At 43.3% G+C, this 25,974-nt stretch overlaps 1 protein-coding gene across 2 annotated transcripts in view; it reads right to left on the bottom strand.

Annotated features, from left to right (window-relative positions):
* The window catches only part of col5a1 (procollagen, type V, alpha 1), an 82,310-nt gene extending 56,816 nt beyond the window's left edge, over nt 1-25,494 (bottom strand). For both annotated transcript variants that reach the window (XM_073478296.1, XM_073478297.1), the window contains exons 1-3: nt 25,360-25,494; nt 6,882-7,049; nt 202-415 (exon numbers count right to left, since the gene is read on the bottom strand). In XM_073478296.1, the coding sequence (XP_073334397.1) occupies nt 202-415; nt 6,882-7,049; nt 25,360-25,459 (482 nt within the window). In that variant the 5' untranslated portion in view covers nt 25,460-25,494. The remainder of the gene's footprint in view (nt 1-201; nt 416-6,881; nt 7,050-25,359) is intronic.
* Nucleotides 25,495-25,974: the final 480 nt, after the last annotated feature.

The raw sequence follows: 25,974 nt of genomic DNA, 5'->3' as shown, positions 1-25,974 counted from the left end.
TTACCATTTAAATGTGAGAGATTAAATCACAAACAAATCCCCTGCAAAGGGACCACCTGGGCCTGGTGCTGCTAAACAAACTAAACCACCATCAAAGCCCATATTCACCTGGACTTTAATTATAGGGGAGGTTTGCATGAACTAAAAGCAGAGCGTATTGTACTGATGGATGTTCATCGAGCAAACAACAAGTGCACGTACTTTCCGTCAGCTAGGTTGACTCCTCGGAAGAGGGGGTAGTCCTCGGGGCTGGGTTTGCCTGTGTGGTCCTCGTACAGGAAGACGGGAGAGCGGCCCACTTCCAGTCCAAGCTGCTGGATGCCCTGTTCGTTGTACACAGACAACAGGAAGGACTGGCTGCCCTTCTTAGGCTTCACTGTAGCCAAGATGGAAAAGTCCTCCGGGAACGAATCACCTGGCAGGTAGGATGGCGGGTTGGACAAGGAGAGAGAAAAGTTTTGGAAAGTTAGAGGTAGCAGTAACCATTCATCATGAAATACTATTTTTTTTTTTCTCCCGAATGTTGTAATCGTATTATTATTTTAGGACACTGTGCTCCTCGGAGTCGAGGAGGAGTGTCAAAGCTATTATCGCTACTCCTGATGGGAAAAAAATGCTACAAAAACAGACAAAGATAGCTTAGACTGGAAGAATTGGGAAGACGAGTTGAAAGGAAACATCAGCGATTTGCGGAGTGCCCAAAATGTAACAGGATAGGATTAATGTGAGAGGGGCTGGCTGGCAGACTAGAGGCCAGTCAGAGGAAAAAACAAAAGTTAGAAGTGCAAAGTGGAGCATTTCCAGCGCAGCACAGGATGAGAAGCTTAATGACAAAAGCATGTGATCCTGGGAGACTTCTGTCAAACTATCCCTCAGACCCCTCCTCCCCACTTCTCTCTCTTCTCCCACAGCTGATCGATCTAACAGACGCTCAGAGGGTCCAGCAGGGGGTTGGAATAAGTAAAAGTGAAATATTTGTTTTACAGGAGAAAGAGTTTAAGAAGTGCTGAAATGGAAATACCAATCATAATTTGGTATTTGAACACATAAAATGTGCAGAAACAGACATAAAAAAAAGGGTGTGTTTGCCTCCATCTGCATGCTTCGAGTGTACAGCCTCAACTATTTCCTCCATTTTGCTCAAGTGTGAGGCACATCTGCCACGCAGATTCCTCTTAGTGGGGTGTTCTCAGGACCCAGAAAGAGGGCGGCCTTTTCCAGCTGAGCTTACCAGCTGAGGAGACTGTCGCTCGCTAATGTGGAGGTCAGACAGAGAGAGTTTTTCAGTTTGGAGAGTCAATCTGATTATATTTAAAACCGCCATTGTTATGAGAAACCAGCTATCTGGATTTTGTTTGAACATAAGCAGAAGAAGAAGCCATTTGGATTCCGGTAGCAGATCCTCTCTGTTCAGTATGTGCAGAGCAGAGATTTCCAGACGACCGGAAAAGAGAGGCAGGGTCTGTGGCTGGAGCGGTTTTGTAGCACCTCGTGCAGAAATCAAACCCCCTCCCTCTGCCACCAGTTTTTTTGGATGAACAGCAGACAGGCTGGAAAATGCTAAAGTGGAGTGACTACGGTTTAGGTAGCCAATCAGAAGCCGTGGAGAAAAAAAGACGCCTCAGAGGGAATGCTGTGTGGAAACCTGAGGTCAGGAAGAGATAGTGGAAAAGGAAAGAAGAAAAGCTCCACCACCAACGTTCAGTCGCTTTACTCTTTACTTCTACATTTTCTTCCAGCATCTGCGTGTCTGTTTGCCATCTTGTCTTCCTTTGCCTTTTCTCTATGATTCCTTCATTAATGCCAGGCATCAAATCACATCATGCGGAGAGCACATGCCTTGGCAGAGCGCTCCCTCAGGAATTCAGCTTGGCATCATATGAGAAACATTTCTTTAATTGACAGATGCTTCGACAGGATGGTGTAAGGCGGAGAGAGAGAGAGAGCATAAGAAAGACAAAGAAGAGACGGACAACTCTTCAGAAACTTCGCACGGACGACTTTTGTGACAGCTGGAGAGCAGAATATTAAAGGAGACATATTATTTTCTCATTTTCAGGTTCATGATGTTATTTTGGGTTACTACTTTGGATGCTCAAAAAACACATCAGTTTTCTTATACTGTCAAGTGCAGCAGCACTGTATTCCCCCTCTGTCTGCTGTCTGTTAGCTCCTGTCTCTTTAAAGCCTCCCCCCCAGCCCGAAAGCCCAGTCTGCTCTGATTGGTCAGCTCACACACGCCTGAGCCAGCACCTGTAGTGTTTATAGCTTCCTGTTAGCTTCACATCTACCGTGAAGATAGGCATAGATTTCGCAAATGTGTGACATGGTGACGCAGTGATGTCAAGAAATCACGGATTTAAAGGTGGGGCTACTGACGAGGCGTTTCGGGAGCAGTGTTTTCTGTGGGAAAGGGAAAAACTCCTTTAAGATATCGAAGTAAGGATGCAAAAAAGCTGGGAAATATCAAAGAAAAAGAAAACAGATGAAGGAACGTCTGCAACCACATCCTGTTGCATGAGTCGTGTCTGTTGCAGAGACAATGACTCAGCGCTGGCTCAGGACAGGCTGTTTGTGTGGAGGTCAAGGGTCAGCTGAGGGGTGAAAGGGACACCAGAAGAAGAGGGGGGGAGGACAGAAATGAGGATTTTCAAATTCAAGGTTCAGCTCTTTTTGGAAGGCAGAATTAAACCCGTCCCTGAATAGAACTGAAGTAGCATTTACACAGCGAGGTGTCTCATTTGCGGATTCATGTTTATGCAGTGTGTCCCGTCCTCCCTGCCATCACTGCAAGGACTGAGATGGCCTGAGGGAGCCGCGAAGCAAAAGGATTTAATGAGCCCTCTCTTGCGTCGGCGTCCCACCTCACTCTCTCCTCAGGACCTCATGGCAAAGTGTACGTCTGGGGGCTGTGTGGGGTGGGCGTTCAGAAAAAGCTCGGGTTTCTCTGGAATGCGTCTTTCAAACCGCTACTTCGGGCCACCAGATGAGAGATACCTCATTCCTCAGTTAGCGTGTGGGGGACACGGTGGGAATGGAAAGGCCGCGGTGCCAGAAGTCCTGGGAGTTTACACCAACAGCATCACCATCAGTGTCTGACTGAAGAAAATAAAAAGTCTGGGATAACCTGAGACATCTTAACCAGCCAATCAGACACAGCCCAGCAATTTCCTCCAGATTAAATAACCAATTTAAGTTGCCTTTTACTTTGACGGTGGGAGAGCTGCAGCATTAGGGGCTGATGGAGGTCTTATTTACCAGTACACCTCAGTTATGTGCCAAACTTACAGAATGCCTCAAACGCCAGGGAGGGGCAGGAGTTATGATCCTGTCTGCCATCTGTCAGTGCGCATACAGGCAGGTAAATGGGCTAGAAAGTCTTGTGTCCTGTAATTGGTCAGTCAGTCATCGCCGTGTCCAAATCCCTTCTTCCCTACGAGACGCGCAGCATTCCAGTGGGACTGCACATTTGCTGCAGAGACAACAAGTGTACCTGTCTGCCGGTTGGGAGGAACGCGGGCAAAGAGGAGGATGGATGTGTGAGGATGTCAAGGTCTGAATAACCATCATGCGACTAAAGCTCTGAAGTTTAAGAACAGTGAGAGATGGATCTACATATAATTACATGGCTTTTTGTGTGTAAACAGCTCAACTTGGATTAAGCGCAAAAAACAGCAATTGGAGAAGCGTCTTATTCTCTATGATCCACCTCTCATTACTTCTGCTTCTGCCTAGAGCTGCAATCATCAACCTACAAGTCCATAAGTCAATCAAATAAAATAAACCACCAACTGTTTTGATAATTGGTTAAACTTTTCAGTAATTCTTTAAGCAAAAACACCTTTTAAACGTAAGGACGTGCTGCTTTTCTTTGTCATTGATGACAGTAAATGAAGAATATTTAGGTGCTGGACTAGATTAAAACACGAAGGTGATGGAGCAAACGTGGTTCGGGCTCCAATGACTTTACAATGACTTGCCTGAGGAGATCAGAGCTGCAAACTCACTCTCGTCTTTTAAAATCACTTTTATTTGCTTTGTGTTTTATGCTGTTTTTGTAAAGCACTTTGTAACTTTGGCTACCCTATCCCTACTGGAAACATCAACTGGTATTATGGCTATAATGGTAAAAAATGACATCTGATATCAGCCAATCTTCTCTATCATGCATCTCTACTTAGTAACTGTCATGTAGAATCACATCATTTTGGGTTTTTTTGGCATTTTTAATGAAGAAAATGGATTTCTAATTACCCCTTTCTCATTTCACTGATGGTGCTGTGCTGTGCTGTGCTGTGCTGTGCGTCTTCACAATCTTAACTGATTCTTAAGTTGAGCCACAAATGAAGGCAGGTTTCTGCTGAAATGTAATGACGCTCTACATGTGGGATGGTGAATACCAAACGTAATAATAAACACAGGCGATGTGCCGCAGTATGTGTAACGCTCTGTATTGCCCCAGGCTTAATGAAGTTAGTAAAATATGTCAATCCTGAGCCGTGTTTGCAAACAACAGCACCATCTTTGTAATTTTAGCTTAGCTAGTTGAATCTCACTGTATGTCTCAGCAAAGGGTTCAGTGCCATCTAGCCACGACAGTCCAGACCACAAGTATGAATGCCAAGTGACAGCTTACTCTGTTCAGACACAATGTAGGAGCCACTGCATCATTCTGTCCTTTCTGTCTGGACTAATGTTGGCTGTTGTCCACGATGGCAAGCAGCGTAGACTCAGGGGGTGAAGAAACTCAGCTGCAGCCAGAGATTTATGGGGATTTGAATGTGTATACGCACTCATTTTTTATCTGGATGCATAAAGAGTTACTAGATGAGGTCAGACTTGAGACATGGGAAGTGTCGGGTACTAAAGTTAAATAGGGCAGACGGCTTCATCGCCCCTGTTTCTTCATTCACGTCTCGTTCACATCATAAAGGTAAGAAAGGACGCTTGTGTTTTCAGTGCCTCGGTAGTTTCAAATGAATCATCCCTTCCACATGTTTGCCTAATGATTGCATGTCTGCACTCGCTCTTTTCCAACACATCATCACAGACTGTCTGTGGTTACCGGGTCACGGGCAAGCGCTCTCAATCGGAGCTACTGCGGTTTCTTTAATTGCCGACGTCATAGTCATAACAAAGCGAGCGTGTTTTGCGTGCTTTTGTTATCTATATGTGGCATTATTTCGCCTTTTCAGGAGGCAGGGCGCTGTGCTGATGATTCAGGCTAATTGTACCTCCAGGCTTCGGGCCAGAGTCATAACTCAGTAGCAAACTTAGTTAAAGGGGGAAAAAAGGGATGGATAAAATGATCTCACAAGTTTTAGCTGCCTTCTGGAACATATTAGCTGCATATTCTCTCAGTGTGGAGGTGAGAGAGGGACCACAGACAGCTAGTTATTCTGTTTGCACCTTAAGACTATGTGGTGCCTATTGTGAACTCCTCCAAGTTGGTTTGTTTTATGTGGACTGTTATTTTGGATGAATCCAGAGTAGCATGTGTATAATTATAGAATGTGTGTCTAAACAGGGCTGTGCTGTCACAGAGCTTCAAAGCGAGCAGCATTTGTTTGATTGGAGAGCATGATCAGGCATGCAGGCCATAGGAGCCCTGTGGCTCGACTTTAAGCCCCAAAGAAGAGCCATGACATGGATCAAAGGTCCACTGAGGCCAGCGCAACGTCTCGGAGAGACGACCATGAATGGGGCTGTCATCCAATCTAAGCTTTGTGGGAGCTTTGCGAGCAGGAAGGGTTATTATTTCTCCCTCTTTCTGCATCAAAACCACATCATTTACTTCTTCTTTCTGCTTTTTATATCCCTAAGCTGCAGGGAAACCAATCACAATAATTGCATGAAACTGGTTGTCTTGGTCGCAGAATTATGGTTTTGAATTCCTGTACTGTAGAACAAAAAAAGTCGACAGTAAGGAGAGCCTTGCATGTCTCACTGGACAGACACAAAGAGGAGAAAACACTGTGAGGAGGCGGTAGCAGCAGCAGCAGCAGCAGCAGTGTGGGAGAAATGATAGAGGGAAAAATTATGGCGCTTGAGGGAAAATAAAGAGAGGGAAGGAGGGAGGAAAGTGAGGAAAGATTGCCGAAGAAGGAGGAGAGAGAGGAAAGTACTGCTGCAGCACACAGCGGAGCAGTAACCCAAAGCCACGTCAGCACAATAGAACAAGGCAAAAGTGGAACCCCAGACTTCCCTCCCTGCTACCACCCCTGTTTTCACTGCTTTTCCATCGTCCGGCTCCTCCTACAACATTAAATATTACAGGGCTGGATTTCTCATGCATCTGGTGTGTGTTTTAGAGGGGGAATGAGCATTATCTAGACATTTTATGTGTGTGACTAAGCAACAGGACCGAAAGAAGTGTCCAGATGTGCTAAACACGTCTGATTTACTTTATAAATAAAAGCTGTAGACTTCCTACAGCATATGTTTTCATAAGGGGTAAACAAGGTTAGAGGGAGGGTAAGGAGACGCTGCCAAAAAATCTCATAAAGCAAAGATAGAGTTGACATAAATAATCAAGTTAAAGGAGCCAATAAAACTTCTACCTGGAGGGGAATGAAAGGAACGGGCCAGGTGGGAGCAAATACAAATTGCTTTCCAGCTACGTTAAAGTGTTAATAATCCCACTTTACTGTGATGTGAGGGTTAAAGGTCGTAACGCTGACCAGATGGCAGAGCAGAGAGAAACTTTGGAAGATGAGTCAAAGCTCTTGGAAAAGCTCCACTACATCTGCGGTGCAGTGTTGGAAAAATTAGCTAGTTTTGTTTGATGTTTGGAGAGAAAAGAAAAATAGAAAAGAAATGAGAAACGAAAAGAAGATGATGGTTTGTTTTGTTTTACATCTCAGCTGTTGAGAGATACTCACCTGGATACAGCTGTTTGGTGGGGGCGCTGAGCTGGGCGTCTTTGGATACTCTGTAAGCGACATCGGCTCCTTGTGTTGACCTCCTATGTGAGCAGAGGCCCGTTGTTTTCGTAACACCCTCGGGTAAATTGTGAAAATCTAAAATCTTCAAGAGGTCTGCTGGTTCCGCTGCAGAGAGGGGAGAAAAAAAGACACAAAAATAAAGAACGTTTAGTTTTAATTGTCAAACTCAGTCGTACATATTCCTTAAAATACAGCCCACATATCATATTGACAAAGCATATAAAAATCCCAGAATTTCTGCATTTTCAAATAAGCCTTCATTATGGCCATTTTTTTGACCGTTGCCTCTATTTTTTGCCGTCTGCTGACTCAGGCGCTGCAGTTACTCAGCAGGAGTTTTGCACTGTTGTGGTCCAGAGAAGATCTGTGTTATCCATTTAGGCGCTAAACTGAGATGTGCCCGTTTATAGATCACCATGATCATGGGTTGCGGATGCAGCAAAACCCATCCTTCCATCCATTTCCCTGCAGCGCTAAATGTACCGCTGCCTCCCTCTTCGGCCACAACCGTGCAATTAGCACACTTTCAGGCCGGTCGTCTCGACTGTAACCGGGGCCACCGCAGAAGTACACTGGGTCAGAACAATGTGACATGGGGTTTGACCCTGCACCGCATCCTCCCGTGCCAAAACCACCCAGGACAAACAGCTGTTCCTGCAGCCAGATGCAAAGACAACAGGCTGCACAATGACACCCTATTAGCATGCAGCCTTATCCCAGCAGAGATAGGGACAGAAAAGGACCTCGGGACCTTATACTTGCATAAGGACAGGGGCTGTCAGGGTGTTTTAAAGGAGGGCAAACACTAACAAAAGGAATTTATGGCACAGGAGTTTAAGAAATAACACCGAGACAAAAGCAAGCATGCTGTTTTATTCTACTGGATGTGAGAGTCTGAGGCAACCCACACTCAGGTACAGCAGTCCTAGTGTCAGGCTACAAAGACCACACACACCGTTCAGGGAAAAAAGAAAAAAAAATTCAATAGCCCCATCCATCCGAGAGCGAAAGGGACGCTGGGAAAGGTGGAAAGGGGAGTGGGCAGAGCGAGAGTGTTTGTACATTCTGCGTTACCCTGCAACAACCTCCAGCTGGATGTCATTACTTATGACTCACACGCAGCGCAGATCAATTAACAGGAGAAAAACATTCTTAAACAGAGGTCTCCATTTAAGAGCGATTTGGCTGCACGTGCTCGTCCGCAGCTGTACAGTGATCGCGGAAAAACAGACTTCCTCCTCATCAGCTAAAGTGTGATTGCATGTCGCCTACATCATCCTATGATCAACAAGATAAAGACCCAACTGGAGAAAGCTTACCGAGACCACTCAGGACCAAACGTTTGTCAGAAGACGTGATTTACACACCGCCTGCCTGACAACAAATACGAAACACGATGACAAAACATCCTTTGAGGCGCAGACTTCAGTCATGGCGCAACTCGTTTCCATCACCCAACAAATCAAACACACTTTATATCAGTTTATATCTGTTTATACACAAAAAAACACACACAGCAGTCTAAACAAGACTGTGTGGACTACTTCAAGGAGTAAAAGTGGGATTTGAGTTAGGGATGCATGATGGTAACACCTGATGGACACCTGAGGTAAAAACGGAAAAGACTTAATGAGCAAAGATGGATGATTTTACACTTCTTTCATCTTCTACTCTGTTTTTATTAGTGGACTGAAAACCAACTCTCGAAGGTGCAAACAGCCACTAACAATATCAGTAAATGCTGGGCTTTTTAAGTCAATGCAGGCAATTTGGCGTCATAATATTGGCTATATTCATCAACTATAATTTCACTGACACCGTTAAATAGCTAATAACATAAATATCCCGATATCTGCGCCTGAACACGCGGCAAAAACTGCAGCCGACAGCCAACTAGCACGAATGCTCTGCGCATGCGTGAGAGGAAACAACTCTCCACACCACCAGGTGGCGATATACAAACCGTTGTTATCATTTTAACAGGAAGCCACTTCTAACTGAGAATATGTCTCGTCTAAAATAGCGGTGAGGGGTGGAGGCAAAAAGGAAGGATAAGCTTAATGGGTGAAATCATGGATCATTTAACATTTCTCTTCTCATGCATCGAATCACTCAGCTGAACAGCCAATCAGAACAATTTCCCCAACGGGCTCCGCTGCCGATTCTACAACTACGGCCATGAATTAAACAGCTAGGTCCACGGATGCTCCGGTGTTCTGGAGGCAGTCTTTAAGCTGTATTTGCAAAGCCCTGTTTCCTAATCAGTACGTTCTCATCTCAACTCACTTTCTCTCTCTCTCTCTCTGAAGTCAGCCCACTTTCCCTTGCTTGCAGGAAGTCTATTATCCAACCCAAACTCTGTAATTGCATTTTTACATATTGTGAATGTAGAACTCAGGCATTAAACATCGCCTCAGGGGACATTTGAGGCGAAGGCACACGGATCTGTAACGGCGGCTCATCTGAGAGAAGATACATGAATCCGAGCACCACACCCATCTGTTTTTTAAAACCCACCTAGGCCGGGATTTACACATAGCGCATACCAGGAACGAGACAGCCTCTAAGTAGGTGAAGGGTCTAAACAAAAAGACAGCTTTGTCTGTCATCGGCTCATAATGAAGAGACAGACAGAAACTCGCCCACCGGCCAGGAGATGTCTATCATTCACCCTGATGACAGAGGTTCATTTAATGAGCTTGTCTCTGAGCGCTCTGCAGCCGGGTAATGATATGTCAGAATGTCAAAGTGATGGGAAATGGAGCTCTGTTACAAAACGCTCGGACTGATCTGACATTAATCAAAGGCTTTGTTCTACATTTCTATCGCTTATTGGTCTAATAAGCGGGGAGATTGCGAGAGCTGATTGAAAAATGTGATGCATATGATGCGAAATCTCTGAATGTGGAGAGTTTGTTCTGCTGGTGGCTTCACAAATGAGGCGTTCAAGGGCCTGAGTGCTGGCAATAAACTTCTAAAAAAGTTGAATAAGGTGTCAGTATGGTGTCAGAGGATACAGCATTGAAAGCACAGGCGCTGATCAAATCATTCTGAAGTAAAGGGTTTGAAACGTATGCCCCCTGGACAGCATCATGATTCTACACCTGCTTCATTACGGTGTGAAATTTTACATTTTACTTTTTTTTTAATTACATTTTAGCACTAAAAATGTTTAATGCATTCATCAAACGAGGGCTCCATACTAACTTTCCACACTGGTTCCACTGGTGCTCCTAACTTTTATCATTTCGGAGCACCGGCACATAATTCAGGTAGGTGCACCCAATTTCATTGAATCGATAAAGCAGGAATTAAGTTGCAAATACATGTACACTTCGTAAAATCGCCTGCACTAAGATATTGCGATAACATCAACTGTTTGAAAAAATAAACACCAGTGCGACCAATTAAAATGTTTATTCCCACTTGACAGATTTTTGGGCATGTGCGACCAGAAGAATCGCGCTCTGGAGCCCCGCGTTAAACATGGACACAAAAAGTAAACTGCTTGAATAAATTGTTTATAATTGTCAGAATAAAACACATTACATAATAGACTTGCAAACCTTTACTAGACTTAGCTGATTGTTTTTCATTGTAGAAGTTTATAACTCCAATTTTTTGGGGGGAGTGGCGCAAACTGTTTAGAAATTGAGATGAGAGATCCAGTACAGTTAATATAAAATAATCCCTACATGTTTTGAGCATAGTAAAACTCTGCATTTTCTAAGAAGAAAACTGGGAATCTTTTATGTTTTTACTACACTCTTGCAGTCTACAACCTTGCATTGATTTAGCATCTATCAGAAAAACGTCATACAGGATTTAAACAATCCGAAAATCCTTCTTACCAGCTAATCCGGCTTCCTTTGATACAAAATCGGCTTCGGTGACCCACACACAGGGAGCTACTGTTTCTCAGCCACTAATATAAGAGAAGTAAATGACACATAAACTGGCACATACGGCATTTTCATTTAATTTTTTTAACAAGGGCCATGGTTTACCAAAGGCACAGCTCAAAGCTCTTGCACTTTCCTCACACAGCCCACAAATGTTCCCTGTAAAAGCCACAACAGTCTAGCTCTGACACTGCAGTAATCCCCTCTAACCTGCCAACATCCAACAGCACATTATCCCCTGGGAGATGGATCAATCGATCACTGGCGGTTTGCACAGACGGAGCCCATACAAGGCATGGAAATGTAGGCCAGTCCGGCTGGTCCTACGGTTAAACGCAGCAGCCACTGTATAGGTGATGGCACTTACATTTACAGCTCAGATTAAACCCCGTTGATGTCTGTGATTCTCAGACTGTTACAACCAACCAGCCATAGCCTCACTTTTCCACCTCTTGATTCATCTTCATGTAGTCTCTTTCTACTCACACTAGTCTCTCCGCCTTATATGGACACAACCCTCGCACATGAGACTCTGGAGTTGACAGGTACAAACCCTCACTTCATACCTTACCTCATGTAATCAATAAATAAACTTATATTCCTCCCAGTAACGCTCATATTGGTGTTAGAGTACTTTAAGATCACCCTCTCGATAGATTAATTCTCATTTCGGTGCCACTTTGTGCTAAAAATGTTGTTCTTGTGCTTTTAACACAGACAAATACACACCAGCAGCGGCTGACGGCAAACTACCTCCATTTATCAGATGTTTTCCCAACAAGCCACGGCCATTTTATTAGTTTACAGATGACAACAACACACCAGAGTGATGAATGTTTCAAAGAAGTTCCTCTAGGCAGCAGTGGCCCACACTGGCAGTGCATCATGACAATATGGCTGTCATAATAACAACATCAGTTCAGCTTTACAGGGAAAGGAGAAAAAAAATGGGGGAAGTCTGTAAGGAGCATCCAGGCGATGCCAACTGTGTCATGACCCCTGCTGCTGCTTCTGCTAATCCACACTGACACAAAGTAATCATGAAGATCAGCAGCTTTTAGGGAAGGAAACCATTCATCATCAGGATGCCCCTGATTCCACACCTGTGAACAACTCTTCCATCAATCAGTTGGCTGTTTCATCAAACTGTTCCACTTTCTCATTTCCTGTCTCCAATTTCCTTTTTCCTCCTTGTATTAGTTTGTTCCGATGGATCTAAAAGCGTCCACAGGGCCTCTGGTGGGTCGCCTGGAGGTGAGCCAGGTGGACCGGGCCAATTAGCAGCTTACAGGAAAAGAGGACGGTGAAAGGATGGCATAATATATCTCTGTCCAGACACGGGTGACATAACAGAGCTATTGAAAAAAACATTAGAGTAACAACAAATGTCTTTTCCAATAAGCAATGACTCACCTGATGCAGTAGGTGCAAACAGAGGTGGGGGGAGTAAAATACAATACAGCACGGTGCTGCAATATTTTGCATGACTATATCGTATTGTATTGAACACGGGCGCCAAGTGTCGACGTTTATTATAGAATTCATTAATATTGCAAATTCTAATTAAGACTTTCTGGTACTAGAATGAAAAAATCAATTGCTTTTTCTTTCAGAATTCCCCAGCTCCTCACCGTGCTGCATAACTTTTTTGCACAAGTTGCATCGTTCAATATATAATAATATAAAAGCAGTTATAGGAGTCCACACACGTTTGCATTCAATTAAGTCGGACTGTATATACTCTAATAAAAAAAACACAGTTCAGATCTGCAACAATCAAAAGACAATGAATCGCCAAGCAAGCAACATCCAGCTGACTAAGTAAAAAAAGATTGCAATATACTGTATGTTTACGCAATACTACTATATTGTGACATAAGTATCGTGATAATATCGTATCGTGACTTAAAGGATAAGTTTCGTCGTCCACAAAATATTTCCGGAGCTTTACATCAAAATAGCGTCGCAGCATTCTCCTAAAGTAGACGGGGACTTATATATATCTAAAACGGCTCCATACGGCTCATCTGGCGTAATCCAAGTCCCCCTGAGATCCCAAATTGATGTGAAAAGCTCGATTTTGGGTGAACTTATCCTTTAAGTATCTCGATCATATCTGGTGATTCCCACCTCTGGTCTAAAAACCCGATCCGCTCTATCTCCCTCCCTCTTTGACATGTTCTCACACACCTTCATTCATGGATTTCTGTCACCTGCAGTCGACCTTCCAGCGGAAGCTCTCCTGACCACATCCTAAGCCGCAGGTATGAGTCTCAGTCTCACCTTGTTAGGCTGAGATGTTTACCCACTTAGCATGGCGGATCCCTCGAGAGACCAACACCTCTGGCACTAGATGCTAAAAATACTTTTCCCTCTGACCACAGCCCCTCACATCCAAGAGGCAGGTTCTCCGCACATACACAGAAACTGTTTATATGACACGGTCATGTGTACCTTCGCTCACCGCCGGTCTGCTCACCTTTTTTCTGCTGCTTTAATGCAGCGCAGCAACCCCCGTAAATACAGAGCATCCTTTAAGCCGTAATGCTCTTTGGAAGCTTTTTTCATGTGTAAGCAAAAACAGCGCCTTTTTCCTACATCAACACACTGGGGCACTATTCCAGATGTCTGTAAGGCTCCAACGCCTCTGCTGTACACAAGTAAAATGCATTTACAACATAATTACAAGAGCAAAGACACGACATGTTAAGAGGAGGACTGAAAATAGCAAAGGGTTCACCCAGGAAACTCTGTGCAACTCAGGCTTGTTTTCTTCCTCATGTTCAGTGTTTCAAAACCTTTTCCTGGAAGATGAACTCGAAGACGGATGGGGTGTGAAGTATCCACTCCCACAGTAAGCTCTTTCCAAGCTATGTGCACCACACAGACTTGTAAGTGTAATGTACAAATGTGTAAAGCAAATTGCTGCAACTGTGACGGAGCAGTGATCTTTGTTTCCAGCCTGTTATAGGTGTGTTTGTCAGACATGGGTTGAATGAGGCTGCAGCTACAGTAAAAGATAATGAATTCATATAAGCACATGCTTATGCTCACTACATTACAACCAAGAAAAATGTGTATGATGTGGTTTTTTATTTTGCAAACGTCTTCCCCTCTCTACCTCACTGCACTTTCTTTCTACCTTTTTCCTCTCTCTTGTCTGAACAGTAGCCTGAGTGCCACATTCATAATCCTGCTCTCGGCTCGGTGCCAAGACTGTGGTGGATCCCATTCCCCTAACCTATCCATCTATCCTCGATCTCCACAAATGCACACATACATGTACACACACACACACACACACACACGTTCTGTAACAACACTTAGTGACTCCAGACGGCACCATTTCATCTGACAGGAGGAGGGGTGCCGGACCAGTGAATTAGGACTTTTTCATGGGGGGGAGATTAACATTCTTCCCTCTTTCCCTGCCCCCTATCCTCCTCCTCCAGCCCGTCCTGAAGTGAGGCCTGACTCTCCAGGCACATGCTTGACCTGGCGCTGAGGACAAGGAGTAATTAGCAGCCATAAAGAGGACCCTGCCTCTCTTGGAAACCAGCACAGCCGAAAACAAGAATGCCAAATGAGAGACTTCCCCCTCCTAGAGCGCATCACACACAGTGAGGGTGTAAGAGTCTTTTTCTTTTTTTTTTATTTCACCTGATTCTGTTATAAAACCTTAACTGAAGCCAACTGTTGTGAGGACGGAGCCTCACTGTGAATACAGCAGGTTACAATTAAGGCCCCTGACTTTAATTACTTAAAACAAGACTGTAACTTTTTAAAGGAAGACATTCTTCCTCTTACAGATTAAAAGTGGAGTTCGTCAGCGATAAAGCACGCTCCAATATACTCAGGGGGTTTTAAGCTGATGTTTGCAAGCTTTAGATAGCATTACTGTGTACCTGACTCTCCTCTACATGTACTACTGTTACACTTATTTTATCATTATCCCATATTTGCCAATTGTGGCCACAGTAGCCGCTGTTGAGCCTAAAAAAATCAGGATGGTTTAATGTTAATCCACCTTGATCCTGACACAAAGCCAATTCAATCCTAACACTCATTAAATATATGGAAATGTAGTGTGAAATAGTGCCTCTCGTCTTTTTCCCATTTTCCCTTCCATTATAAGGGCTAAGACCAGCACCTCAGCCATTTTTTTGGCATCACCTGTGCCAAACGAATGTAAAATCCATCAATGTGGACAGTAGTGAAAGCAAACGAAATGAGTTCCCAGATGTAATCCAGTAGACTCCTCCAGCAAGTTATATCATGCAGCTTTTTACGATTTCCAATTTTTTGAACACAGATATAATAAAAATTGCATGTTTTTTAATCAAAAAACATTATATTTCCGTCCACACACCTTGCGAAAACACTGCTTTAAAAGTTAACGTTTTTATCTCAAAGTCCTTCAAAATCGAAAGCATCAAGACAAAACAACGACCTGACGACACACTTCTGTCAACATTGACCTTAAGTTGTTGCTTCTGGCTTTCATGTGACCGACAGAGCTGGGAATCATACTGCAGACATTACGCTTGCTAGATTGAACGCATTACATACACTGCATGGACATCCTGTGAGAGAACACACACACTCCTGTAGACGTGAAGCACTAACGCCAGAGCAAACCTGAACCAGGTCGCAGGATGGTAAACAATCACACATGCCCCAACACCTTCGCTTAATGACACCACCGAACACTGTGAGGGAGATTTTTCAGGGAGATTTCTTGGCAATCGCTGCTCTTCTGTATGTAGGCTTTTCAGTTCAGATTAAATAAATCCTCAATTTAAGTTTCAAGTTGCACCAACATGATGATTTTAATACTTGTCTTGACACACTGCTGCTTGTTTTTAACTGTTTTGTAGACGTCCTTTAGCGCTCTGAAAGTGACAAGCGCATACCTCCACCAAGGCCCAAAAGTCCTCTTTAATGCAGATTTTTATTAGGATCTACATCAAATTGTACTCAATCATAGATACTAGCCTAAACTACATACACCCTATCTTGCAATGTTAAAGAAAGTGAGAAAAAATGTCTGGACCTGTCCCTTTATCCAAACCAACCAACAGACAAACAAGTACGCTAGTTTATGGCAGCTAATGTAAGCTGATGTTAGCTAATGTTAGCCAACTTAGATATTGCTATACAAATGACAAGACTTTGGCTTGTCTATTACCACTTGTAGCCACAGTGGGTGTAGTTCAAGTATTAGCGTTAGCATTAGCAGCCATCATGTTGTCAGCTGCTTTGTTTTGAATAAAGAGCAAGTGTGACTGAGAGGAAGTAGAGGAAGTAGACAACGTGACAAGTCTCAACGGCAACTGAGGACAGTGTTTAAACTGGCAAGAGTACAATCAAACCTGTCAGAGACCTCACATGTCAGTATCAGTGAAGTTACATTTCATCGACCGGCTCTAATCCAGACTTTTCAGGACACTGACCCAGTGACCTGAGCTGAGAGCTGCACGTGAAAGCAGCAGCAGCAGGGAGGAAGAAGCACAGGAGGAAATGAGAGGAGGGAGATTTTCTTTTTTTTGTTTATGCACCTTCATTTCAACGTCAGGATCGAGTCATTCTGACCTTCATCATGAGATACCTGAACGTTAACCGCAGCCTCTGATTTCAAAAATGTCAGGAAACACCAGACAGAAGCACGTCCGTGGACAAAATCCACCAAAAATCTGCAGACACAGACTTGCATATTCACCCAGACATGCACACACAAACACAAGCACACAGTCTTGAAAGATGATCCAGAGAACAGACAGACTTTCTGACTGGAGCTTCTCTTGTGTACTCTAAGTCTCAGTGCTTCAGCCGGACTCTTATTGCTTTAACAGGGGGAATACCAGATGGTTTACTTCACTGTCTCAGCGCTGCAGCTCGCAGCAGTGCAGATAAATCACTGTCTGCCGGCCACCACAAACTAAGATGGAAAAACTGAGTCAAGATTCCACGGTGCACCTCTGAACGCTCATTTTACAGCGAGAAAGTTCAGAAACGGCACTTCTGAGGCACATGTGTGATGTGCGTCATCTTCGTCTTCCACCCCCTGTAGTTTTTGTCTCCTTCACCAGCTTCATTTAGTTTTATTCTCGAAACCTTCATTAGCAGCTTTATATCCCCGTGCCTATTTGATCCTTTACTGAGTTGTAACCCTTTTTCCTCATTCTGTCTCTCCCGCAGCAGATACGGTTTATGATGGCTGACTGCTCAGAAAGTTATGATAAAAGAGGGCCCTGCAGCTCTGACATTTGAGAGCCATTTCCTCTCACCCAGCCTCACAGATAACCATTATTCCAGCACCAAACACCCTGACAGAAAACAATGAAATCGAATCCAATAAATATGAAATCCTGCACAAAAGTGACGCTTTTCCCCCTCATTAAGGCACACCAAACCTAAGTAGCACATTAGACGCTGTGCCCCTCAGCTAACGACGGGAGTCAATCCAAACAGGCAGTGTTTTCTCTCAAAGGGAGAGTTTCGTCATCATGAGTGAACTCGATGACCCATGACCCAGTCCACAAAATCAGTAGATGTGCAACGGAAAACAACGCAATTCCCGATTAAAATCTAATATGGCATGTTACAGTAGAATACAGCATCACTGAATGCTGACAATGTGAGAAAAAAAAGCAAGTAAATGTAGGTAATATATCAAAAGCAGCCACTTTATGATGCACAAGCGATCATATCAGCGATGTCCTAAGGGAAAGAAAATAGCAGAGAGGATGGGTGAAAAAGAAAAAGTGATGGCACGGTTTCAGTGACGTGTGGAAAGAGTGATGAAACACGAAAATGGAAAATCAAAAGCAGCACTTAGGTTATCAATCATTGTTCTCATGGTAGTAGTAACACGCACTGTAAGCGCAGCCTGGGGATAGGAAAACTTGCCATCTGAAGCGCCAAATAATAACTGCCGGCGTCGCGTTGACAGCCAAGTCGACCATCAATTCACAAAAACTGACACGTTTTAACCAGTGTCCTATCTGAGCAGCAACATGTAAGTGTGCCGTGAGAGAGCGAACTGCCTGACTGACAGTAGGCTACCTCACCGGAGTCATTAACTATGAATCATCAACTTCCGACATCGTGTCTTTTGGTAAAATGAAATATAAAGCCTCCTAAATGCAGGAGAAGTTAAAGAGTTGACAAACCAACCCTGTCTCCTAGAAATTACTACTAATTTACGGTAATTACTATATTTACTACAAACTATAAACTACTTACTTTGTTTGGACAATTATGTTTCATGAGGAATCATAATTACTGTTTGGATCATGTTCCCCTGCAATATTTTTCTTTTTTATATAATCTTTTCATGCATAAAAATGTGTGTGTGTGGTTAGGTTTGCGCATCAAAAGCATTTTGGCTGAAGTTAGGGAAACATTGTGGTTTCGGTTAGATGTTAATACATGGAAACAAATTGTGTCTCTTAACTTCTTCGACATGCAACCGACAACACAGTCTTTTCCTGAACTTAACCAATGATTAAGTGTTGCCGTGCATTATGTGATATTGTAGAGACAACATACATACAGACCACGATAAGATGTTAGCAGTTAACGTTTCCGCAAACCACTGAAACGTTCACATTAGCACGTCATAGGCTACGTATCATACTGACATTTCTACAAAACATCTCACATAACGTTGAAATTACATCTTTATGACCCGACTTTCATATTGGGGGTCGGAGGGGACGGTGGTAGAATTATAGGAGAGTTTCAATATTTGTAACAGTGACACCACTTGATATTTTTGCGGAGAACAGAGCCCATTTCTTGCCATGTTTGTAGTGACAACACTGGGTGTTTTAACGAAACCTTGGGCCATTTTTGTTGTAACCAAAACAGGAATTTTAAGCTAAAATGTTTCCCTATACCTAATCGAGTGTTTTAGTGCCTAAACCTAACCAGACCATAAGCACAGTGTGGTCACAAGATAATATTTAGAGTTTAAAAGTTTTAACATATCTTTGATTTGCAGAAATGTACACTACCAACATTTACTCCATTCCATTAATCCATCCATCCATCAAAGGTCAGGTCCCCAGGCTAAACAGGGTGGTCCACACATCCCTCTCCCCAGCAATGTTCCTCCTGGGGGATCCCAAGGCTTTCCTGAGCCAGATAACATAAATAATCCCTCCACCTTGCTCCGGGTCTACCCCACCAACTAGATGTGCCCAAAAATCTTCCAAAGGGTTGCAGCCAGGAGGCATCGAGAACTGGCTCCTCTGACGCGAAGGAGCAGCATCTCTACTCTGAGCTCCCTCCAGATGTCTGAGCTCCTCACCCTATCTCATTACATTTTTGACTAAATGAATTAACTGTTGCACAGTGGTACTAGACAAATGTAATTTCTAGGAGACAGTGTTGCTCAAACACTTATCTCTGCTGCTACTGAGTGTTTTCTTCGTGTGTCTAACACGTCTCCTTTAGTTTTGCTCCGGCACATGCTAGCGTTTGCGGTCATATTTTCTCGCTGCTGCAACGAAACCAAATTAATTAAGACTAAGGCCTTAATTAACAAAAGACTGCTGAGCGAGCAAAAACATAATGCTTTCCATTCCAGCTCTTACTAATTTCATCACCTAATAAAGTATAAATAGAAGACATCTGATGACAGAGACGCTTGTGGAGTGACCAGAAACCATTGCATTTCCCCTAGTAGGAAAGAAATGCTTACACTCAGTATTTCGACTGCCCAGGCTGTGGCTAAGCTCGGGCCAGGGAAGGGGGAATGGGGTTGGAAAGGATGAGTCATACATTGCTTTCCATGCTCAATGATTATAATACCCCATTACAGAGAAAAGCACTGTTTCCCAGCTGAAGTGAATACTCGGCTTGTGAGCCTGGACCAGACTTAACTTTTTCACTCTGCCATGCGCTACACGCTGCAACAAAGCTCACTCTTAAAAATCAAATACACGAGTGGGAGTTGCATCATGAGGCAGCACGTCCAACTTTCACATCACTCGTGTGTTCGTGTTGACATTTCAAACACCGCTGCCTCCATTTTGTTCCCTTTTGTCCGTCAGCGAGCAGGGAGCACATTGTCCCTTTTAATCGTAACGTGAACTGTAACGATCCTTCTCTGTGCATGTGTTTTTAAGGCTGAAACGTTACTTCAGTCGCAGCACCTTTAGAGGAAAAACCATCTGTATCTGGCTTCAAATCAAGCACGCTGTGTCATTAGTACAGAGCGCCATTGAGTAGCAACAATCATTCGCCCCTTGATTAGTCTGGAAAGGAATAGAGACAGCATCAGTCCCGAATATGGCAAATAATGCACTATTTGTGCTGCACAAAGGATCTCCTAAACTCTGTCCCGAGGTCAAAATGACCTGTCCTGCATATTTTGTTTTATCTCCCATGTTATCAGGCATTAGGGGCTGATTTACAGCGTCTTTTCCACAAAGCCTGCTTTTACAGGCTGAAGTGGCACATGCAATTGCAGGGTCACCGCTTCTCTCCACAGTCCAACTACCTCAGATTCCTTCCCCCCGCGCCATGGCAATAGGCACACACAAGAAGCCATTTTTTTTCCCACCGCCACTTATCTGATCGAGTTGGACGCGACCTCAGGATTGCCACTTAAAGGTGAGTCAGAAAAAACAAGCCACGGAAAAACTACAGTTACATGATGTCAGTGTCTCTGGATGCTAAAAGCCCCTTGGCTGCCATGTAGCTCGGTTGATAACCCACAAGGCACATCTGCGTCTGGCTCTCACCTTGAACAAGCTGTGTTAGTTTGATTTTGGACAGATCTGGACAGAACCAACTGTTCTAAATGAAAAAAAACAAAAAACAATAAGCGAACAACTGAATCTTTGTCCTTCTTATTTAGTCATAAAAATGGGTTTGACTTCAACAATAGAAAAAAGGACCATAGTTCTAGCATCCTCCAGGGCATCCAGCTGTTAGCATCCTGTAAATTTTACAAGCAAAGCACACCGGATCTTATGCAATTTATTCAATTCTGCACGGATCCAGTCGCTTCTCTGTGCTTTTCTAATCATCCTCATGCAGAACTTTATACACAGTGAACACAAGGAAAATGGAATTATCCATAAATTCCTTTGGAGGACGACTTCTCCAGATATAAAGAGACTGTAAATGAAAAACAGCTGCGGACCAGCTGTATTTGACCTTTAACCCTGTCATAAAGTTGGCTCGCTTAAACAAAAAGAACCTTTTAATGACCCGGGATGTGTTTGTGCAGACCTTGGCCGAAAACGCAAAGGCACACTGCTATTATTTTCATAAACCCCGGCTATAAGGCTGCAGATGTTATTCGATTAGGAATTTTCGCTAAAACCAGAACAGAATGGTGTATTTTCTTTAGAAAAATGCAACAGTATTTTTTTTTTTTTTTTTCATGGTCCCTTGTTCCACCGCGAATGGGAAGAAAACATCTGGAAGACATTTTTTCAGGCTTTTTGGAGAGCTTAGCAGACAGCACAATGGAACTTATCGATTCCAGATGTGAAGGCACTCAGTGAAACAGTGAGGCCTTCTTCTGTTTATCCCTTTTAAAACGGACATAAGGATAAAACAAATATCAGCGCCTGATATATAGCATAATTCTTGAATCGTGATCGAATTTCCTGATTCCTTGGCGTATCTGCTGGCCCCCTTTCAAGACTCTTACAATGCTCTTTTACCGTCGCTGGCTTTGGCCAAAATCCATCCTTGTTTTCATTTGGCAAAAGGTATTCAAAGAATGTTATTTCAGTATTTTTGATGACTAAAGTACTCTGCACATGTCAGTTCTGGTCCTGTGTGAGTGTTTGTTACCGACATAGACCGTCCAAAGGAACTTTTAGTTAATTAACGATAACAAACCACAGTGAAAAGAGTCTAAACAGATTTTTTTCCAAGATGTGTGAAAAGAGTCTATTGATAGAGGAAACTAAGCAAGAAAAGGCAACTCAGCAGAAACACAAAGGAAACCATTTGGTCCATAACAGGTATGCTAATCATAAAACTACAAAACAACTGAGCTGTCACGCTAGGAGGCCGGGGCACTCTGTTACATTTCAATGGATGTTATTCAGTCAGACGTCTATGAGTTTTGGGGCACAAAAAAGTAAACTATCGCAGATTATATTCATTAAAAAAAAGCATGAACGACGACCTATAATATATTTAACTTCACACTCTTTCTCTTTGACCTCCACGAGGACAATTTACTGAAACAAGTAGCAGTGAAGCTTCAACAGCAAGAATTCCTTTCTTCAGGCAGTGAAACTGTAAACCTGACAGCAGCGGCAATCCCAAAGTCCCGACCTTCACCTCTGAACTCTGACCCCCTCCTCTCATTCTTCACCTCCCTGTCTTATAGGCCTTCTGTTATTACCACTTTTCACATGAGTTCAAAAGCGAAGGTTTCCTCATTAATGCCAGGGCGAAATGACCTCCCTTAAGAAGTGGGGAGTACGACTTCACTCACACTCTCTCTAATAAAGCTTGTCTTACATTCAGTGCGCTGATCCTCTGTGACCTCAGGTCGCCATCAACTTCAAACAATTTGGTAGTGTGCCAAAAAAAACTCGATACAGTATGAGAATTTAGGCTAACCTTTAAGCTAGCATTGCCCTGGTTCCCTCAACAGAAAGTCTGTGGGATTTTTCAATTGGATTGTGGATTATTGCAGAAAATAAACTCTGGAGCAAACACAAGTTTATGATACTTGAATGTTTTGTTCAGCAAGATAATCTTCACAAATAACGGCCACTCGAAAGATTTCTGAAGAGCAAATGTAATCAGCAGAAGTGAAAAGCTAATGCTATGCCATAAAAAAAACTACATCGTGGTCGCATGACTTCAACCGTCACACACTATAGGCCTACTATACATTTAGCCACGTGTTAGCAGCAGCTTAGCTTAGCTTAGGCTACTGACTTATTTTATGTTGCAGTTGTGAACATTTCTTAAGCGTGTATTAACCACACACCTTATTTAAAACATCTAACTGAAAACCCTTTACTTCAGCACGCTATATGTGGCAACGCAAGACGCATAGCTCAATCTTTCCTTTCTTTACTTGTCCGTTTGTCAGTAGCTAAAGGCTAACAGGCCTACAAGCTAAGCTACATTTCACTAAAGACTTCTAAGACTTAGGCTTGTTTTAAAGCCTTTAACTTTATTGTTTTAGTTCACCTTCACTTTTCTAACCAACCTTGTTTCAAGCAGTAGCAGACAAAGTTAGCAACTAGGAAGTTAACCGTGTGTAACATTTTGCAAGCTGAGTATTTCTTTCACACACTTTAAACTTACTTTCAATAGGGGGATAAAAACACAACTCAAAGTGATGCTAACGCTGCCTTGTGTCTGCTGCGTGTTAATACGCTAGGCAGGCTAACTCTTTGCTAACACAGTGTCGTGTGGTGTTGCTGTGTAGCTTGTTCTGCTGCCTCCAGGTGGTGAAAAAATGGATGCATCTTTATAAACAAAAACTTTGAAAAATCAATGAATCAATGAAAGTGTTGCTAAATGATTAGTCTACACTGTCAATCATTAAAATAACACAAAGATATAACATCAAATCAAAACCACACAATTTAGGGAAATCTACTTTTTTGATATTTAATAGTTTACACATGCGAATATTTCTGTTACACCTTCATTTTTAAGCAAACATACTGTGTGCAGAGTTGACAAGTCTCAGATAAGCAGTGATGGTGTGTCAGGGCAGGCCTCTGCAGGCTTTCAGATTAATGCACATCCTGGTCTCTGGAGGCTAAAAGGTCATCTGGTGTGGGATCAGGATTTATCTTTTTGCTGCTGACAAACTGGCTAATTGTCTGTAATTACCATTTATCTTCAATTATGGGGAAGATATGTGCAAAAAATGAATACTGACACAAATCTTGATGTAAACTGATGTAAACTGATGCTTCACTGAGCTTAAATCTGCAAGAATATGAATAAAAGGTGAAATATTTAAGCTGAAGAACAAGATAATGAGTTTACACAGATCTGCATGTAGTTGGCCCGTTGCTAGCGCTCAGCGTTTCTCATTCTGCATGTGTCAAGTGTCACGTTTCGTGGATTTGTGTACAGCACCTCTTGAGGATAACTTACAAGACTCTGGTTGCTCTCTGCCGGTATTAAGAGCCGATTAACTCCAGCTTGCAGCATCAAAATGGATTCAGTCCCAAGCTCTCTAACAAGTAACAACCCAGCAAAAACTCCAGTCCAGCCCCTCCTCTTTCAGCAAAAAAATGACCCAGATCTGGATCCAACCATTACACATTGACCCAAGTTGTGTTCAGTTAACAACCAGTGTTTATAGGCAACATGAAAATAAACAACTGCGGTAGTCCCTTCATATGTTTAACAGTATAGCCCATATGAGCTTGTAAATCCACTTCGGTGGCATCTGGCTTTTGTTATAACGATTTAAGATCTTCTCCGACAGACTCGAGCTCTGAGTCGATCAGCAGCTCAGCCGGGCTGCAGCGTCACCTCAGCACAATCTCGGACACTTTTCTAACTGTCCGTACAGATTGGAAGAAGCCACCTGTTCGCCTCAAAGCCCCGTGTCAGAGCCTCTCCCAGCAGACGGCAGCGGGACCACCAACCATGCCAGGCAGCCTTAAGGTGCTAATAATACATGTAGGCCAGACCCCAGCCCCGCTGCCCACAGCACTGCGTGACCTCTGAGCACCCATGGGACACAACAGTGCCACACAAGACTCGCCTCACCTCTTCCTTCAAGTATCTGATTTAACATTTAATATCAAAGCTTTTCAATTCATACTTTCAGACTTTTAAGTGATATAAGTGTTGGTGACAAGCATGAGGAGACTTTGCTGAGGGGAATAAGTGGAGGTTTTGGAGCTTTTTTAGCAAAGGGCCCTGTGCTTTTGAGAAGCTGTGCCTCCTGATGTTGGAGTCCTTGAGGCGACTCCACCCTGCCACTTGAAGACAAGCTGCAGCCCCTCCCCTCTTATGAAAATCATGCTCATCCTTCTCATCAGTTATTTTAAAAAAAGAAAGAAAGAAAGAAGACAGAGTGAGGAAAGAAGTCAAGAAAAAGTCTATTTAAAGTTTCTTTAAACTTTTACAAAGTTTGCAAAACAGATCTGGACACCTGGAAAACACATTTTTATGTATTTTTATGGTTACACAGTATATTCTTTCTATTTTATACATGCAGCAAGCCTTTAAGATCACATATCCAGGCCTACATCTATCTGTTATTGGGTGTTTTTTTGCAGAAGTGTCCAGTTTTCTCTCAAAAGAAAACTTTCTCTGGAAAAAAAAAAAAAAACCTGCAGTCTTTTGACACTTTGACAAGTCCCATAGTTTCGGGTAGACCAAGCTGAATATATTAAGGCACCAATAAAAGGCACAAAGATGAGTTTTAGGGAGGAGGAGGAGGAGGAGGAGGAGGGTGGACATCACAGTGATCCACTAGAAGAAAAAAAAAAAAAAACTTTTCTCAGCTCCAAACACAAACTCTCTCCTCAGCTTTTGCATCTTACCTGAACTTGCTTGCGATGTGACAAAAAGCAGAATCACCGCTAAAGTGACTTGGACGTCCCTTATCCTCCGTTTAACTTTCCATCTTATATGGGTATCCATGACCGCCAAGAGACGTCCACGGCAAAGTGGAGAAGATTCACTTTCTCAACCCACTTGGAGCAACTTATTTTTCAGACTTGCAACAACTTCACAGGACAAATACTTTAAAAAAAAAAAAAAAAAAAAAAGCCAAAAAAAGTCCCAGAGAAAGAGAGAAAAAAGGGGGAGGGGGGGTGTATCGTTATGTCTCAAGCAGCCATAAGGGTTTGTTGGTGTGCGTTTCCTCCAGCTAGTAGACGGATGGACAACCCGTCTCTTCCCGCACAGCTCCTCTCTCCTCTCTGCTCTTCTGAACTGTCCTGCACCGCTGCGCCTCCGTTCAGAAGTGTCGCCCCCCTCTCCCGGTCGTCACGTCAAGCCCCCTTCAAGTCCAACACACTCAGGGAGGAAAAAAAAAAAGGTCTTTCCCCCCTCCGGGCTGTCAGTCACTCTCGAGGACAGCAGGCTCGAGCAAATCAGAGCCGTCCATACATTAGAGCCAGCCCTGTTATTGGTGCTGTGGGAGGGAGAGGGGG

Source organism: Pagrus major, chromosome 12 (genome assembly GCF_040436345.1).
Source record: "Pagrus major chromosome 12, Pma_NU_1.0".
NCBI lineage: Eukaryota > Metazoa > Chordata > Actinopteri > Spariformes > Sparidae > Pagrus > Pagrus major.
This window is presented reverse-complemented; position numbering and strand designations above follow the sequence as displayed.